Here is a 20,212-nt window from a genome sequence, read left to right on the forward strand (position 1 = left end):
CAACCGAAGTCAGTTTTACGATATAAGTTGCTACATTTTTAGTCATGAAATAAAATGATCCATCTCTGTAATCGCTACGAATCAGCTGATGATTGAAAAATTACGCAGTAGCGCAAAAATCAAAATTTATTTTAGACCACGACCGTAACATATAATCGTGAGTGCTGTCCATTAGAGACAAGGAGACAGAGGAATAAAAATCGATATCGAAGTATATTTTTGTGCAGCAGCAAGCACGTCATGAGTAAATATGGCAATCTCTTCAGAAATAGAACACAAGCTATGATATGGATGTGGTAGGATATCAGTGGCGTCTTTTTTTTAAAGCAACCATCGTGACATATTCCTTAAGCCACAAACGAAATCCTAGCGAAGTTTAAAGAGAAGTAACAGAAGGAGATTTGGTATCTCTCCACTCGGAGCGAGAAAGGCTGTACCGTTCGTTATGACGATTTGTCTTCAGTACCACTTAACAGAATGTCCTCTCTGCCATGTTAACTTCCAGGTAACAGTCAAAATGTCATAAAACTGTTTTGTTTACTTGATTTTAAATGTTATTAATTTCGTCTTCTTCGTGAAGACACTGAAAAAATAGTCTTACTAACGGAGAAAATCTCTCCAAATATCTTTCTCAGACCACTGATAACAAGATAGTATACAAGTATTTGAAAGGAGCAATAGGAACGTTAAAGGTAGCAGGATTGGTGAAACCATACGGTGATATCGTAGGTTGCTGTTTGCAAGGTCTGAATCCTGTGAAGCGATGTGAAGTGTTCTACATACTTCTTCGTTAGTCATAGGAAGAGCCAGGGGTATTGGTCTTGTTACAACCCCTTTGGGGAAGTGCAGTGCAAATGAATTTGATCATTATCTTAGCTCTGTATGGCCCACAACATCACTGTGCACAAGGTTCAAATCTATGTTACTTATAATCCGTCTTGATTGTAAAGATGTTTATTCACGTGGACGGTTTCGGTGCCTCTAGAACCACCTTCAGATATGCAAATTTCGGTTACAGGACGCAGCATGTGAAGGTTGTTGTGTATGGATGAGTTACTCCTGTAACCGAAATTTGCAGATCTGATGGTGACCGAAACCATCCATGTGAATAAATAATTTTGCAGTCAAGACGGATTATAAGTAACATTGTACAACCAGTGATTGTGGTATCCCACCAGACATTATATGTGTTATTGCAAAATGTGAGGTTCAAAGCATTAAAAAATTTGTTTCACTTCATTTTTCTAAGGACAATGTGACATAATCTTTTCACGTGACTCTACTATATTATAACTAATATGCCATTTACACTAAAACCCAAAACAATTAAACATTTCTCATGTTAAATACGTATGTGTACCTATGTGAAGGTGTTAGTGAGATGTGACGCGTCGTCTCCTTCTCTATAAGTCGTTCCTTGGGTGACTTTCCCTCTACCAGAAAGGTAGGGGACAAGGTGGTAATTCGAAACAATTTGCACACTTTCGTTTCTAGCCAGATGAGTACTTGATCTTTAAAATATTTTCTTATTCCTTATCCACTTCATTGTACTCCAGTTTTTTCCTGCATTACAAAATTTTCTCTGCCAAATTAAAGGTTTTCCTATTTTCCAAGTCACAACATTGTCCTTTGTTAAATTATTTCTTATTAAGGTGAACGACCGACGCAGCATTCCGTAACCGTCAATACTTAATATAGGATGCCTTTTCTAAGAGTCTTTATGTGCCTTTCTCTGGAGTTATAGCAAATATTTTCCATTTCCGTTTGGAATTGTGTAGCTAGACTGAATCCTAACAAATAATGCAACTTGTATTTCATATGACGGCTAGTGTCTACAGAAGGCGTCGGTTTGTTACCCGTTACACACAAAACGATTTTTTGAGGAGGAGAATTTTACGTGCCAATTCGATAGAGTGCGCCCAAATTTAATCCAGTGCAATATATATGTATAACTTGCATAATAGTGTGTAACTAAAGAATTAACCATATATTTCAAATAGAGTTAATGCATTATACGAGACTTAAACGTGTAGATCTCGAAAAAATTACAAATATTGCACAAAACACAACCTTACGTCTAAGAACAATAAAAAAATAGAAGATGGTGGAATCTTCTTAGGTAGTCTCTAGAGTACACTCCGTCATGTGATTCTAAGATTGGTAACAAGACTGTAGTATCTAGGTGCTTGAGTTCCTGGGAATACTATCCTCTTGGCACAAGAGTTTCCACTTCAAAACGGAAAGCTCTTTAGACTGCAAGATGAACTTTATAAACGATCACTAACTTCTGTTCATATCCTTTCATCAGGATTCGAGCCGTATTGCATTAAAAGATAGGCTTTATTGAGAGACAAAAAATTATCCTTACGCACCTGTGCCTAAACTGAGTTGTACTAATGCTAAAACATATTATCAGCAATTTCTAGAAACTCGCTTTAGTAGAAATTTGTCTTCGCATTGCGGATTTGACAAGTATTGCCAATAAGACGAGTGAAAAAATATCAACTCAACTGTGTTGGTGTGCCGTGGCAGTTAATTTCCGTAGACACTGTCGCTTCGTTTCCTCGCCTCTATTAAAGTGACACACAACGCAAAAAGAAGGAAAGGAAAAAAGAAGCTAACTAAATGACCCAGAATGGTAAAAAGTGGTATTAAATGCTGCAGTTGTAATGTTGATTATAATTAGACACTGCGAACGATAAGACGTCCTTTCAAGTACAAGGAAAGTCAATCTGCTGCTAGTTGCTGCAACCAGAGTTCACGGAACGGAAAATCAGAAGGGAACTTGGCGATAACATTCGGTGATGCCATCGGGTGTCTGAACATATATAAATGAAAATATAACGCAGACATCTGTTATAGTCCTGTCGAGTACAATGAAGGCTTCTCTGTTGCTTGTTGCTGGTAAGTACTGACAGAATTTATAAACTTTCATTCACGATAAACATTTTTTTCTTACCTCAATTTTACATAATTTCTCATGTATTGATCCGTTTGAAAAGCTATTTGTACAATCGAGGAAGTACATTTTATTGCTGCAATTGGCGACGTAAAATTCGGAATGGAAAACACCTTAGAGGGTCGGGAATGTTCTAGGACGATTTTTTCACATCCTTTGCTCGCGAACAATGGTAGTTCATAGATTGTTGACGAAAGGTATTTGTGTTGCTTATATGAAAAGTATGAATGATTTGAGAGTAAGACTCAAGCAATTACAAATATATATATTGTAGGTACAGCCTTATTAATCTTATAGGTACACCCGTAGTAATCTTGTTAGAGTCGAGGAATATCAGTTTGACGATGAGGAGATTGAGCTTGTTCAGCATATTCGTAACTCCCTCGAACTCACTAAACAAAAGAATCATTCGTCGTCTTCTCCGTCATGTCAGTCATATCGATTCAAGACGGACGAGAAGGACACAGCAACCTACAGACAATGTGCTTTGAGAACCATCTCTTTCGTGGATGAATTTCATTTCATTAAGAAGTTTCCAACAATTCTCACACTCGCAACTGCTTTTCCTGCAGCCAGTTTTATGTGGTCGTTCCACTTTAGGTCTCTTCGGGCAATTACTCCTAGGTATTTCCGGGTTTTAGTGAATTTTCGCCAACAGTGTAAATGAAGTGTTGTGGGTTTTTTCACGTGTTTATGCGCAGTGCTTTATTCTTAATTAGGTTCAGGTTCAACTACCAGCGCCTCAAACAATAATCGAACCCCTGCAGATTTCCATTTCCGTGCAGTCTTTTAACGTAGCAAACTCGCTACAGACATCAATGTCGTCAGCGAAATATCTTATGAAATTCCGTCGGTACCAAAGGATCATTTACGTAGAGGGTGTTAAAAAAAAGTATTTCATGCATTGAAAGATGTTTGTATGGTCGAAACAAAAAAAAAAAAAAAAAGAATCCAGTAGGCTTTAAAATGCGTTCCTTATTTCGCATGAGCACTTCTTAATCTTCGCAATTATGAAGCTTATCTCGTCTACAGTAAGCTGTTTGCTGAATCGAATCACCAACAGAGTGCAGTAAGCAACTGAGTAAACCAGTGGGACCACATTACATTCTTGTTGTATCATAACACATTACTCACATATGCTCTCCTGAGTATAAAACTGCACAGTAAATAGGAACAAAGCATCTAATACGAAGATCGATGCTTACCGACAGAAATTAGACAGTTACAAACCGATCGCTACTGCACAAGTGTTTGCAGTATACAACAACGATAGATATGTAAAAAAAAAAAAAAAAAAAAAAAAAAAAAAAAAAAAAAGGGAGGCAACGAGCGGCAGCCTTCCTGCAGGAAGTTGTCTGGATGAATTTATAAATCAGAATAAAAGGTTTCCCATCTCCAAAACGACTAAAAGCTACATTTGGTAAATAGCTAATGACACTGAATTCACGCAAATACTGGACAACAAAGGTAATGCGGTAATTAAACAGAATGCTACTGCGCAAAAATAGATGTAAAAAACACGAGTAAAATAAGCACTAAAGATGTTAATTAGTGATCAAATAATTTTAATAAAAAATGTAACTACGACCAGCAACACTGCATAGAAACTCTAATGCGTCACACAAATCACGATAATGCTGTCTCTTTGAAAATATTTAGTCGTGACCAGAAGTAATTAATTCTTTATCTGATACCATTCGAATAGTGCCGTAGAATCTTTCCTTCAGGGCAAAAACCTCTTGCCAATACTAATGTTGTGTAGAGATATATCATTTACAGAACACACAATAAAATCATAAAAATTACTTTGGCTACAAGATAGCCAGTTTACGTTTGACACTCAAACGTGTATTGCACTTATATCACTTTTCGTTTCAACGGATTGCTGCGTTAGCATAGCAGTGCTGCACGATATAAAGAACCGTAGCTACTACAGCTTTCTATTACAATAACCACTTGATTGAAAATGAGTGGTCAATTTAACGGATCCTTTTTTCTTTTAACTATATCCTTCACTTGACACTTTTTCGGAAGTTATGATGAGAGGATACGATTACGTTGATGGCTAACGGGTTGGGTCAGTACAGATTGGTTTGACAAGACAATTATAGTTTTCCAAGAAAGCTACTATTATACTGGCATGCGTATACCACAATTATAAAACTACTCTATGGGTCTTACTTTGCGATGAGTTGCTTGCAGTGCGATGTAATGCTTATTATGATATTCAGTATAGACAGTAGCCTCTTTTTGATTAGCGATCAGCTTGAATAAACTTGGCCCATACTGCTTTTTTCGTTAATGCTAAATATTTTCTTGGACATGTGCTACGCACATACACGTGCTCCCTCACTTATGTCATACCTTCCCACTTATTATAACACCATTTCCCGCCCAATTTGTCATTTCTGCTCCAAGACACACGTCTGTACAACAATGCACATTGTACGCAACGCACCCCTCCGCGCATTCTTACGCCTACGATATTATCGTGACATGAAATGTATGTCATGTTTCTTACAAATATAACATCCATGACATTGTCAGAGTATTTACTACAACTTGACATAATTATTTGTTATTTATTCTTCCAGCATATATTACAATCTCATTTACGATGGAATTCGCAAGTACATACAGTTTCAAAAATGGTTTTAAACTTGTGAAATTAAGTATCTGGATAATACTTGTGGCACTGAGTCGTAGTTTTACAAGCTATTACATAGGGCGTCCATTTGTGATCAAAATGGAGTTTGGTATTTTCCTTGTGAAACAGCAGGCTTCAATTTTCTGGCAATTACAGGGAAAAAACTACAATGTTTTTCGTAAGCTGTTCAAAATACGCACCGGTCCTGTTAGAAATAAGGTATCCGCTGCACTTGCCATGAACTGTGAATACGGTTTACGGTATCACCAAGTACACATAGCTCTAAAAGTATGGATCTTAGAGCTCATGTCTTCCGGATATTTCGCTTGTGTTTTCATTTAAACTACCACCTCCCAGACTATGGAATACATTTTCTACACTGTGTATATTGTGAACAGTTATAGACATATCACAGCTTCTTTCCGACTATCACTTTTGAAAATGGTTCAAATGGGTCTGAGCACTATGGGACTTAACATCTGCGGTCATCAGTCCCCTAGAACTTAGAACTACTTAAACCTAACTAACCTAAGGACATTACACACATCCATGCCCGAGGTAGGATTCGAACGTGCGACCATAGCAGTCGCACGGTTCCGGACTGAGCGCCTGAATGACGAGATGAGTGTGAACATATACATGTGTGGGGGGAGACGTTATGAGGAAAATTAAATGATCAGACAGTACAGAGGTTAATTTAATGAAAAACTTGTTACAATTTTTGGAAAAATTGGTTACTAAACACGTGAGTGCTTAAAGAGTATTATTAATAATTGACAGTTGAAAAACAGAGGTGTTGGTTTCTTTACTTCTCTCTGTGTGTTTATGTGGGACCGGCTTATCACTTTTGACCCATTAAAAGAGTTCATTTGAATTATTTCTGCAGTGAATTACCGAATAAAATCATAAATCAGGTCCAATATCCGGTATTAAAAATGGTTAAAATGGCTCTGAGCACTATGGTACTAAACATCTGAGGTCATCAGCCAGTAGAACTAAGAACTACATAAATCTAATTAACTAAGGACATCACACACATCCATGACCGAGGCAGGATGCGCAACTGCGACTGTAACAGTAGCGTGGTTCCGGACTGAAGCACCAAGATCCGCTTGGCCACCGCGGCCTGCTATCCGGTATTCTCGTACGTTGTCCACTAAAGAACATTTCCGAACTATATCGAATATTGTTCGGAATAATTCAAGGAACGAGGCTTAGATGTGGGCGACATTGCCCATACTGTGATTCCGAGTTGATGAATACCATAAGACTTTAGTTTGCTGAATCAATTTGGTTTCTTACGGAGGACACTTCCTTCCTCCAAAACGATCATTATCCGTGGGTATAAAAGGGGTTCTGCAACGACAACGAGTTAGGCATTCAATCATGTCTGCTTTTTTCGAGTCGCTTGGGATGCTTTGCCGCTCTTTCGACCTACGATTAACTTCTGCTGGAAGGGGAGAAAGTTGTGTATAGGATCTTGAAGACATTTTCTCACATCCAGATACCTTTCCACTACAGAGTGATATTAGTTTATATTGCTCTATCAAATACGTGAATGTTGACTAGGTGGATCATTTGAGACAATTCAACGAAACCTAATTCTGTGGTGAATCAGTTTCAGAATAGCGAAATCAGTACTTCGACCTCCTCTCCTTGATTTGTGGCGAGGGCGACAGTACGGACAAAGAGTGACTTAATAAGTGAAGTAGATGTATATACTGTAACAATACATCTAAAGATTTTTTGTCAGATGGGTTAGTGACTGTTTAATTTAAATTTCATGGCATCTTTCGGGATTTGCTTTTAACAAAGCTCCGAAGTCTTTTAAACGTGTATGAAGCTCTTATTGTTTTAACAGAAACTTAGTAACGTATCATTCGAACTGTGGCGGGCCTTTGCATTTCTATGGAACCTTTTTCGGCACATACAGGTCTAAGATGCCGTTTGCAAATACTCATAGAATTTACCATTTCGTGCTGCACACCCACATCATTAAAGGAGCTGAACATTCGATCTTGACAGCTAAAATACACTGCAGCTAAATTGCTGATATTTCCGCTGAGCTCGAATGCTTTCCTATCTTCATTAACATTCTTTTGACACCAGAAGCCGTTGAATTTGTATCAGCCCAATGATAATAATTGATTCGCGAACTTTGATCTGTTCGCAGATCATCTAAGAGATTTCCCTATTAGTCGCTTCTGTAACTAAAATGCTGGAGGTATTTGTCAGAAATGGAATGAAATGAGCTTATGGAATTTGTCAGAAATATTGTCCAGAACGGTCTCATACAAAACCAGCCTATGGCACCAGTTTTAATCGAATAGCTCTTTCATTTAATAGCTATATGCATTTTGAGAGTTAATGACTGGTGTTGCAATCCTTTTACACTTGAGAAGTAAAGAAGCATAAGGCTAAGATGTGATACATACTGCAATGCGCACACAACACCTCTTGTAGGAATGGTGAAAAGAGGACTGCAGCTTTATTTATAGAACAAAAAAGATACTACATTAATTACGTTTTGCTAACTTAGGACAATAGTTTCCGCATTTTTTTCACTCTTCTGTGTTGTAGCAACAAAATTTTTAGATCATTTGTGTGCGTGTGTGATATTAAACGATTTTTCCCATGTGGTCCCCTGTTTATGTTCTCACTGCAACTAAAAAGACAGAAAGTATAAATCTTGCAATGTAGGTTTTGCTATTCTAGGATAGTATTTTTGAACATCTTCTTACGCATATCATTCCGCCTTCACAATGTAGAGACTGACTCGTGCTTAACACTGCATTCACAGTGTTTGTTTCTGTATATTGAATTGTAACATAAGACGTCACGTTCTTCGTTGATAGATAATTTTTCTCATGCGTCACATTTCAAATGTTTCTTTAAATATTATTGGAGGGGCTTACAAACGTAAGACGTATTGCAATAATGAACAGCAATGTAAAATGCGCTACTAATCACTAACTAAACAAACTACTATCAAAGGGATTAAAGAAAGGTAAAAGATAAGTACGAGCATGCAAATAAAAAACAATGTTAAACAATACGTAATATGAACAAATAAAACAGAGGGAGAATCATGTAACAATTAGAAAGCAAAATAGGGGCCACATAATAAACGCTATGGAAGAAAGCGAGTACAATGACAAAACTCTTATATTCTTTACAGATAACTACGTAGTGAAACTAGCAACAGGTATCCAACAAACCAATTGCATAATAAAACCAAACTGCAATTACTGGAAACACATTTCTTGATCACAGAGTATAAAGAGAAGTACAAGAGCCCTAAAGTTACCATATTGAGATCTCATTCCAAAGAACAGACGGAAACATATCCAGTCATGTTAAGAGCAAACTACAGATCCAACAGCGAGAGGATGCATTGTCTTCTTGGTAGATGCCACTGTGCCGAAGAACATTAAACTCTATGGAGGGGTAGACAGGGTCCCAAAGCACAAACGCATACTAGTTTAGATCAATTATAACATCTATTATGAAGAATCACCGACACGAGTACATTCCCAGACCATAACACTTCCTCACTCATTACAGGTTCTTTGCATTGAGACGTTTCACACAGTACGCGCCACCCGCCTTATACCCGATCGAGCATAAAACGTTTTTCGCCTAAAACGGCCATTCAAAACAGGTCCAGTTCAGGTATTGGAGTGAATATTGAAGGCTTCGTCGCCGATGAACAGCGTGAGCGTTCGAATCTGGGACCTGCTGTGGACGCCGGTAAACAGCAATCTTCGCTTAATGATTGTTGAGCAGACACTGTTGGTAACCCCTTGGTTCACCTGGGGCGTCTTTTCCTCAACTGTTGCATGCCTGTTCATCCGTGCACATCTGCGCAGCTGTCTTCTACTCCTGTCATCTATGGGCCATGCTGCCCCACTGGTCATGGCGGCGATTTTGGATCGTGCAGTTTTGCCATGCACAGTACACTTTCAGCAGGCCGACACGTGAACAGTTTACAAACTGAAGCGTGCATCCACCCTTGGTCCGAAAGGCAATAATCATACCCATTTGGACGTCAGATAAATACCTTCGCTTTTGTTTTATGACAACGATTCTACTGTCCCCCGCGGCTCCCCGACGCGCTTTATATAGCTTCCACTGTTAATGTTGCACCCTACCGTCATTGAGTGGTTATCTCGTGCTGATGCCGAACAAAGGCGGTGGTCACATTTCTGTGACAGATCCATGTATGTACTAGTATCTTGGACTTAACGTAGATAGTGAAAGATCTCTGATGCCTCCATCATAGAATATTCGGGCTGTTTGATGTCAGAACCAATGAAGAGCCCAGCTTTTTCAGTCAAATATCTGGCTAACTCTTAGTGGGGCAGAACCTTACTAGAAAGGGAAACATTTCCAAACATAAGTGAGGAAAGTACTAATATTGTCAATTTATTTGTGAGATAATAACAATCCGACAAGAACTTGAAAGACAACTGCATTTGTATATTGGAGTTAGAAATTAACTGCGAGAACTTGTCCGACATGAACGTAGTGTCTATGTCACTGTTGATTCTTTCTTTTTTATTTTCTGGGACGAGCGGACTGTTCAAGAAATGACCAATCTTTCTGTTATATGCATCATAGCCAATTACCGTGTGGTGTGTTAGGCGGACAGATTGGATTCCATTACCAACCTTATGGGTAGCGATTTCCAGTTACAGCATTTAGCTTATAGCCAGGAGAGCATTTAGCATTATTCAATGAAAGTATGTAATTTTAGTGGGGTACACTCATTACAAGGGATAAATTACTCGGGGCAATCGTAGTACTGCACTTATGCCATTGTTGCTCCCAGCTGGAGTGGCAGGAGTATTCTGCTTTCGTCGAACGGATTTCAACTGCCAGATTTTTCCTAGGCCACGTGTCTCCTGTGCCAAACGCAATTATCGTATGATAGTTGAAGTTACTAACGATTAGCGTGACGTATATGCTGCGATGTATTGGTACTACTCTTATGTAGTTCAAATAATCCATGGGATGATGTTAGGCACTTATCACATTTGAGCGCTCTTTGGATAATTCGGTTGATATTGTAGGGTCGAGCGGTTCATGCCTGCTTTCTTACCACGTCGAAAAACTATCTTTGCCCAAATTTTAGCGAAGCATCTCCGAGTAAAGCGAATGTAAGCAAATACAGGACGCATTAAAATAAGTATTTAAAAGTGGTAAAAAATGTTAGTCTCCTGAAGAATTGATGTAGCAAACGTCAAGATGCTAATTCTACAATGAACTGATATTTTTTCGGACAGTGAAATAACTCACATTGTCATCCTACGATTATTGCTTGAGAATGAAACGAAATAACAAAGACTATCAAATGCAATAAAGTTTGCGGGATTGTGTATATTAGTGTTAGTAATTTCCAATTTATTTATTAAGCTGGGACAGTCAGTAAAAACGTCCCCTGTCATCGATTAAACACACAATATTCCCCAGTTCGTAAATAATTACGGTTCACTATAGAGTTCAACGTATCAGAATTCACGTAAACATGAGTAAATATTATAATTTAATGATAATTAATAATAATTACAAATTAGTGGTAAAATTTCCGTCCTACCTGTTGTATTTTCACCCAAGTGTGCATGCTCTCGTATTGCGATGCAGTACGTCTTCATATATTCTTCATAAATGTCACAAATATCCGGTATTCCCTTACTGTGGCTTCACTGAATGTAGTCACATGGTTTTCATGTACGTCGAACAGACTATCAAACTCAGAGTCACACTATGAGACAAAATCAGTATCATTACCAAACGGTGGAGATATGTTAGCAAGTGGAAGGGTTCGTGGTAGGGGTCAGTAGAGTTGCACTATACCTCAGTATTGTCACGCTAGCAGACGGTGCACTTATAGCATACAGTAGTGTCAAAGTCGTAAGTGGGAGAGCTGCACTAACAGCCATGAGACGAAATAGCGATCTGCAATTACGTTCATCGATTTTTACAGCACTGCTAGCAGTGGCGGAGGTCCACGGACAACCAGAAGAGTCGACCACCGCCAGCATCGGAAATGAGGAACTAAGCACCGGCAATATCACGGCTGAGAGTAGATTTCTGGGGAGGTCGTCTTACACAGAAGATGACGACGATACCATTTGTGTCGCAGCAGACAACAAGTTCTACTTGTATGCTAATTCGCTGAAGCTGTATTCTTGCTACAACCAGCTACCGAAAGGTAAGTTAATTCAAATACCTCTATTTTCTGTGCATATTTGACAATAAAACACCAGATTGTTTTGCATCATATTGTGCCAACGATTCTTCCTTCAATGTGAAGACATGAATGAAACCAAATTATCAAGGATCAGTGACTACCCTTACCTCACCGAAATTACGAAATTGCAACTTTTCATGATTCTGCACCAAAACCATTCAGAGCAATTTGCTACGCATATTTAGTCTACCTTTTACACTAACTTTCTTTTCCGGTAAGACTGCTGCATGTTTTTAACTTCTACACACCTCTGAATTCTTTTACGGGGATTATGTCATGTAACGCGACATCAAGTTCGAATTGGGCTACAATTTCAAAATTTTACGAAAAGATATTTGAACAGGTGACGTAAGCTGCCACAAGTGCCGCGGTCCATAGCGTGTAGTTAATTTTCACAGTGAATGTATTGGCAGCGTTGTACACACATATACTAAGTTAAACACTATAAATCGATAGGCAACGTACACTTTTCATCGTTCTCTGTAGAAGGCCGAAAAGTGGGTTTGTGTTTACAAACAATACCCGTCATACGCTTAGGAACAAGTAGAAATAGGCTTCTAAGCTTAGAAAAGTTTAAAATTTAGCGACGCGTTGACGTAGTGACGAAGAATTAGGTGAATTGGGCAATGATAAGAGAACGTTCTAGATTACAACTTATCGGAAACATCATGCTAGCATTAAATTAGGGCACACACTTATTCAGTCAGTTACATATCTACAATGTAATATCAGATCGAAATATGCTACTTACGGACGATGAAAAATGTACTAGTTATTAACCGTATAACGATTGCAAAAAATGTCCGAAATTTCAGGCATTTATAAACAGCAGCATACATTACATTTCAATTAGGAGTCAGTAAAGTCTGAAACAAGAACCTGGTAAAAGCTCGTTACTTAGGGCACACAGAAGTATCTCGAAAAAAGGATAGGGAAGTGGCGTTGTCGTAGTACTACTTAAGATTTCCACTGAGTTAGAAATTGTGCCTGCATTCGTGTTGGTTACCACGGGAGTAGCGGTTACATGAAAGTTAAATAATGAATTTTAGACGGAAATGTCTAGAAAAAAAGCGGTAAAATCTAAATGTATAGTAAGTTTGTTACTATACAACCACGACATTATTTAGCTTGGCTTTTCGTGGCCACTGTTGCAAGCAGGCTGATACATTGCAGTCATCAGGAACAGTGGTCAAGGAAAATGCAATTTCTATCGAAGCTTTCAGGAGAGCTGTACTTATATTGTGAAATTATTCATCGTGTCCTAGCAAAATGTCACGATTAAAACTCACGTTGGACCGATCTAAACACCCCAGTCCCAGGTGCAATACTATTGCGGACGATTAATAAAGAGAAGGTTGCTTCGCATCTCGCACAATGTCGATAACTTCACGGGGATCGTGCAGAGTAACATTGGCGCAATTTCAAGAGAATAATTTTTCAAACTCTAACAAAATATGGATCTTCTAGAGTTGTGGAAAATGAAAGGTCTCACCTCTACAAACTTTTGGTCTCTCTCAAAACAATTAACAATTTGGTCATCTTGCGCTCTCCACACTCTTCATCCTGAGTGAGTGGATAACGGTACCGGATTCATTCAGTGTTTCTACAGGGTGATATTTTCCAACGTATTGGATCTATGAGCCGATGAGGAACAAATAAGATCTAAAGAACTTTTGTCCGGAAGTGCTTTCCGTTGTTTCCTTGCAAATGATCGTTTGTCAATTATACGTTGTTACAGAGAATGCGAACTAATACGCGCTATACCAGGCAGCCACTGTTACAGTATGTGCTGAACATTGTTTACATGTGCCATCAACGCATGCATGTACGCGCCGTAGCATGTTCTGTCTCACAAGTTGTCATCGGCCAGGTCGCATCCGAACAGTGTCAAAGGCAGCATGAATACGCTGGTCCAGTGTCTCCATGTTTGGAATGGGCTGTGTATACGTTATACATTTGAGATGGTCCGATAACCAGAAATCGCACAGGTTGTAAACCAATCAACGAGCAGGGCCTGCAGCTGGAACGCCTCGATCGACCCATCGACCAGGGAACACACGTCTGAGATGTGTACGGATGTTAACGGTTAAGTGAGCTGAAACACCATCATGTGGGAACCACATAACGCTTTGAATCATCAAAGGCTCATCTTCCAGCACGGGAGGAAAGTCATCCAAGAGATCCTTAGAGAGTTCCGGCCTATTAGGTGATATGGAAGGAAGACTGGTCCCAAAATACGGTGGCCAGTTATCCCAGCAAACACATCCCAGCTGAATCGATGCTGATGATTCGCTATCACCATTCCTTGAAGGTTATGTATACTGTCCGACAGATGATTGTTTTGAAAGTTGAAGATACCACTCGCCGTGAAGGTGGCCTCATCTATGAATTGGATGGATGACACATATCCCGCAGTCGTTGTTGCCTGCTGAAGGAACCAGTTACTAAACTGCCACCGATGTGGAAATTTTGTAGCTTGTAAGCCGTGCACACGCTGTAAGTGATCAGGATTGTTGTTATGGATAATGTTCCACAAGGTCGTATGGCTTATCCTTTACAGTGCCGGATGAGGAAGGGGGGGAGAGGGGGGGGACACTGCCTGGTACTGACACAGCGGTCGCCTTCCACAGTATTAATCACATTTTCCTCCAAGTCTGATGTTCGAAAATTTCGGGTACGTCCTTCTTGATTTCCTGCTACCTGAAACGAATCTGTGTCACCCTAACGGCGAAACACCCTTTCCAAACAAAGAATTCTGTGGTTGTTGTCGGCAGGAATAGGTCTCCTGATACAACGTCGTTGCCCGCCGCCCGTTGTCATTTGCCTCTCCGTAAGTAAATACCATGTCCGCCTTCTCTCGATTCGAATACGGAACCATTGTGTACAACGCCGTATCACGTCCACCATAAGGTGAAAGTGAATCGGACATAAAATTACTAATTACTGTTGCATGAGAGGGTGCTATATCATGACGTATGAAGAACAGTACCGCCCTTTAGGAGAAAACCATGCATATGGTAACTGTGGCTGCGTGGTAAAGCTGTTACTAGACCGCAGTCTCTGCAACAATGTACGATTCAATAAAAGGGCTCTAGCTTGGAAACCATGCATATCCGATAATAAATTCATTGGAATTTTCTGTTCCCTAATCTTCTATTCGATGAATCCCTAGAGTTTATACACGATGGAAAAAATCACTCATTATAATTCCATATACATGTAATTGAACAATAGGCTAACGCAGATCCTAAAACTTTGGTTTAGTACATGTCATGTAACAGCATGATACAGCTGGTATCCCTGAATACCAGTTGGTGCATAAATTGATAGGATGAGGAGTGTGTTGACATCTATATATGAAGTCTTCACGAGTTGTCAGCCGAGTAGTGTCGTCGTCCCATAGCAACGTTTCGATGGGATGAGTCTCCATCACCTTCAGGCGAAGTGATGACATCTGTTTTAAAGAGCCCAAATGCGCAGTTAGTGCCTTTCAAAACCATGTCTTTGTGGATTTAGGGAGACGACGTCTTGTTAGTGGTTGAGTACTACGAAAACGGAGGCGGCTTTTAGGAGAATGGCTGTCAATTTAGCAGCTGGGAGGGTATGTGAGGCCTTCTATTGGCGCAGCATCTACTGGAGAACTGACTATCAAAAAACACACAGCGACGCATTAATTAGTGCGGTCTCAGGCTGTTTTCTCTTCAACTCCAGGAACTTATGTCCCGCCTTATAGTCATTCTTTCTGCAATTTTTCTCTGTGTATGTTTGTTATATTTCACCATGCCACCACATTTTAACATGAATCATGTATTTAGTTTAGTGCAGGTCGACTTGTATTCGACGTACTCAATTTTTCATACTTCTTCATATGTTTCATACTTGGTGTGTTATTTTCATGTAGACGTAAAGAGTGTATTTCTTACTCGTTCATTTAAGTGGACCATCAGAGCTATTAAGACCTTTAGATATATAGAACACTGACTCGTTATCAAACGAATCTTATATTACTACAAAAATTGTCTAATGTTTCCTGCTTTATTCTCTCAGAGATGCTTAAACGGGAGAACTGTCTGCCTCCGATCTTTCGTTTGAGTATTTTTATCCCTTCCCGCAGACTCAAAAGCAGAGAAAACTGCTATTTTCAGAAACGAACACAGTTTTATTATCATGGGAACCGCTGGTTCTATAAAATGCACCAGGAGTGTGTGTCATGCAATATACCTCACTGGCAGCCCAATAATACTGGTTTAGGCACACACAGAAGTTACAGCAACTGATGACTGGCGATCTTGGCTAGCACCCAACTCGTGAACCCCCTGACAATGAAAGGAGTCGGGTGTTCACTAGGACCAAAGGAAGAGAATGGATGTATACCGTGACAAACACATAGGTTCATTTTCGACACACATAATTACTTTAAACAAAATATGATTGCCCGAAACGTCACAGATTCTTTGAAATTTTCAAATGTGTCCGTTAATTGCTGCACATGTGAGTTAAAAAACTTTGGGAACTTTGAACATCAAAACGAACACACATAAACACACACACACACACACACACACACACACACAATCACACATAAACACACACACACACACACACACACACACACACACACACACACACAAAGAGAGAGAGAAGTTAAGAAACAAACACCTCTGTATTTTCAACTGTCAATTATTAATAATACTCTTTAAGCACTCACGTGTTTAGTAACCAGTGTTTCCAAAAATTGTAACAAGTTTTTCATTAAATTACTCTCTGTACTGTCTCGTCATTTAATTTTCCTCATAACATTTCACCCCACACATGTATATGTTCACACTCATCTCGTCATTAACTGTCGCCTGACACATGATTTATAAAAAAGTTTAACTATTCCTTGTCTCTTGTTTTTCGTCAATCATTAACTGCTAACTGACTAACTTAGCTGAAAGTAGCTACCATTCCCCTAGGTGGTCACCATTCTCCATTACGGTTGACACTATTCCTTTAGAGTAGAAGAATCTATCCTTCATGATATGTCTATTGATGTCACGAATGTGGGTGTCGTGCGCCAGCGTCCCCTTAACGTTCTGCAGCTACGTAGCTGAGGGAAAAGCTACTATCATTTTAGCGAGATGCAATGCGAGTAAAAATATTTGATCAATATTATGCGGACAACAATATGAGAACATTCGACTGATAGGAGAATTTATGTTTATAAGCAAGATCCTAGCAGATGATGCTTCACCTCCAAGTGGGATAAATCTTCAGTACGATGCAAAAAACACAAGTTCATTTACTTATTGATCTCAGTAACCTCCATCGTAAAGCACCCACGGCTAAACACATAGAACACTGGACAGACAGTTGCAACGCATTGATGGCATGGAACAAGTACCATTCGTGATTAAATACACCAAGGAACTCGAAATGCCCCTCCCCCCCCTAAAAAAAATTACAGGAATGGTTTGTAAGAAATAAGTGATATTCGATTGGCGACTGGGTCTTACAGCGGCCGTGATACTATCAAACATAACAGGCAATATTCGCACATACATCTTGAGCAGCATGGTTTGACACTTCAGAGGTTTCGTACAAAGACGAAATTCTCTACAAATAATTTTTTCCAAATACATAGTACTTTGTCATCGAGAATGTTTTCTCAGTAAGTGTCTTGAATTCAAAATCTCTTTCGTTAGTTCACAGCGAATGAACTGTACTCTGTGACGTCTCGCTTTGTCTCGGCTCGATGGTGATGGTTGTACCAGTTTTGCGAGGAAATTGCGTTGTTAATTGTCATTCCGTCGAGAAGGCGACGCTACGTCACGTATTCAGCAACTACACGATGTGTGTGTGGTTTGAGGTTTTCGGGCGCTACACGGCGTGGTCATCAGCGCCCATACACGATGTAATTATAGAGATAACATACCGTTGAGCAATGTTAAGAATGCGTCGTACTTCCGTGTAAACTTATTGCTGTTTACAGTTAAAATGTCACTAAATCACTTCTCACTTTTATGATATCCGAAGTATCAGTCATTTCCAAAAATGCACTTCAAATATCCATTAAATGATGTACGCCACTCGAAGAATTAATGTTGGATTCAAAGATATTGTTCTTCATAATCATCTGTCCCTACACTGAACACACTCACCGATTTTTCATTCAGAGAACTGGGTCTGTTAGCATCGGCAATTCTGACTTTGACGATAGCTTCTGACAACACGGCTCAATTCTAAGTTTTCCGTGATTGCGTTTGTCTGTTGCCTACTCAAGTCGAATAATTGAGTTTATGTCGCGATCAGTCTCATTCTGTGTCCTTTGATGTTCGTGACTATTAAGTATCATGAAGGCTAAGTCCCATCACAAATCAGCAATCAACTATCCCGTTATCTGTCCAAACGGTAAACATGATTTACTTCAGTCCGACGTCTGACTTCCAACCGTAAACATGCATACTTCTATTGCAACAGTTCAAGAGAGAAGTGAAATTAACATTTCCATTGCCGAATTAAATTGTAGTCACACCTAACTTACAGCTTGATGTGGCTACAGCTTTCTCCTAGGATAAATCTTATCTTTGGTCAGTTTATAGTCTGGATTTAAACTTCGTAAATAATAATTTCTTGAATTCTTTACTTAAAGTTTCTGTTTAGTATCATATAGTATTCATTCATTCAGTCCTTTCTTTATGATAAGTATTAGTACTTACATAACATTCTTGTTTATCAAATTGACAAGAGTGTAAATTTTGTTGCAGTAGCTGTCATCGCTGTTAAGAAGACTATTTTTACGGTTACTGGAGACGGGCAGTTCTGACCATTCCCAAATCACAAACTCAGATATCGCCAGATGAGTTCCCAGCAAACGAAACCGAGGTCCCTGAGGTTATCGTCATCTGGCGCGTCACAGGATACATGTGTTGCTTACTGAATGCTTCACACGGCAGGAGGATTACGCCCCTAGAGGAACTTGGTTCTAGTGACATCCTCAACTTTCGAAATACGCTATAAGTTAGGTTTACTCGCGTTTTCAATCTTCCAAGAGGATTACGCCCCTAGAGGAACTTGGTTCTAGTGACATCCTCAACTTTCGAAATACGCTATAAGTTAGGTTTACTCGCGTTTTCAATCTTCCAAGAGGATTACGCCCCTAGAGGAACTTGGTTCTAGTGACATCCTCAACTTTCGAAATACGCTATAAGTTAGGTTTACTCGCGTTTTCAATCTTCCAACGGTCTGCTATAGTACCAATAACGAAAGGAGCTCAGTGACACAGCACACTTGGCAGCAGTTACAACGGTTGTGACATTATTACGGCATTTATAATAACATTCTCCGCCTATTAAGCATGTCTTCGTAAAATGTAGGACAGAGATAATTACTGGCGGAACCCCACATTATCTCTGATTCACAACCATAACATAATGTTGTCACAATGCTGGGAATGAGATTCATGCTGCCTGTAAAAGGCGAAGAGTTTCAGTTGTTTTATCACTAGTAAATTTAAACTGCTATGCTATTTTTATACTTCCTACCTCTATTAAAACATATTTCTATTCCTTGCAGTTTACGTGGTGAAACCAAAGAGTCAGTGTAAACCATACCTGTCAGATTGTCCCAGGAACTAGGAGTATTGCGAGTCCGTTGGCTCAGCTTGAATCGTCTGCGAGGGAGTGAAGACAAAAATGGCTGGCCTGCTCACTGAAGACATCTGCTGTTTACAGAAGAGCCAAGAAACTGCAAGAGCGTCAGAACTTTCTGATTACTTTACGACATGCTGTATATCTCATTAATGTAAAGATTATTGTTAAAACATCACATTTGTATTCTTTTCATCTTTGTGTTGTTTCGGTAATAGTTGTATGCTGACGCAATATAAGTGCAGTTTCATAACGTCAACTGTTATATTTAAAAAGCACAAGATATTTCTCTATCTACAGGTTCACGTAAATACTGAAAAACAGAGGCTTATTATTAATAACATCAATGCATTTCATCCATTATTCGCTCTGACCTTCTATAATGCCAATATCCAGTTCCAAACTTAACATACTGCCACGAGGACACCGGCGGCCACAGCAAAGACTTACGACTGACGCCACGGCTTCGCCTTACCTGGCCTGGTAAATACGTGAAACATTTGTAATCTAGAGGAAATGGCGTCATATCTCACGGTCCTACATGGACTTATTGCAAGCTATTATGCAAAGAAAACTTTGAAATATCACGCCAAGATGCGGGTTCAAATTATCGATGTAGTAGAAGTGACCGTGTAACGTCTCAATTACTAGATCTTCTCGATTGAAGCTTAAGCGCAAGTGCGTGCTCAAAGTAATGACTCCGAATTTTTATATGTGAAAAC

General features: G+C 39.3%; 1 protein-coding gene across 1 annotated transcript; it reads left to right on the forward strand.

Annotated features, from left to right (window-relative positions):
- The first annotated feature begins 2,835 nt into the window (after window positions 1–2,835).
- LOC124777528 lies at window positions 2,836–19,833 on the forward strand. Its single transcript, XM_047252974.1, has 3 exons — window positions 2,836–2,904; window positions 11,593–11,820; window positions 19,417–19,833. The coding sequence occupies exons 1-3, from the start codon at window positions 2,877–2,879 to the stop codon at window positions 19,476–19,478; spliced, it is 318 nt and encodes a 105-aa protein (XP_047108930.1). The 5' UTR covers window positions 2,836–2,876; the 3' UTR covers window positions 19,479–19,833.
- Window positions 19,834–20,212: the final 379 nt, after the last annotated feature.

This window comes from Schistocerca piceifrons, chromosome 2 (genome assembly GCF_021461385.2).
Source record: "Schistocerca piceifrons isolate TAMUIC-IGC-003096 chromosome 2, iqSchPice1.1, whole genome shotgun sequence".
Classification (NCBI taxonomy): Eukaryota; Metazoa; Arthropoda; class Insecta; order Orthoptera; family Acrididae; genus Schistocerca; species Schistocerca piceifrons.

Coding starts and splice junctions, on each gene's coding strand:
- LOC124777528 (XM_047252974.1), top strand. CDS start 2,877: ATGAAGGCTTCTCTGTTGCTTGTTGCTG. Junction 2,905..11,592: donor TTCTCTGTTGCTTGTTGCTG/GTAAGTACTGAC, acceptor CGATTTTTACAG/CACTGCTAGCAGTGGCGGAG. Junction 11,821..19,416: donor CTACAACCAGCTACCGAAAG/GTAAGTTAATTC, acceptor TATTCCTTGCAG/TTTACGTGGTGAAACCAAAG.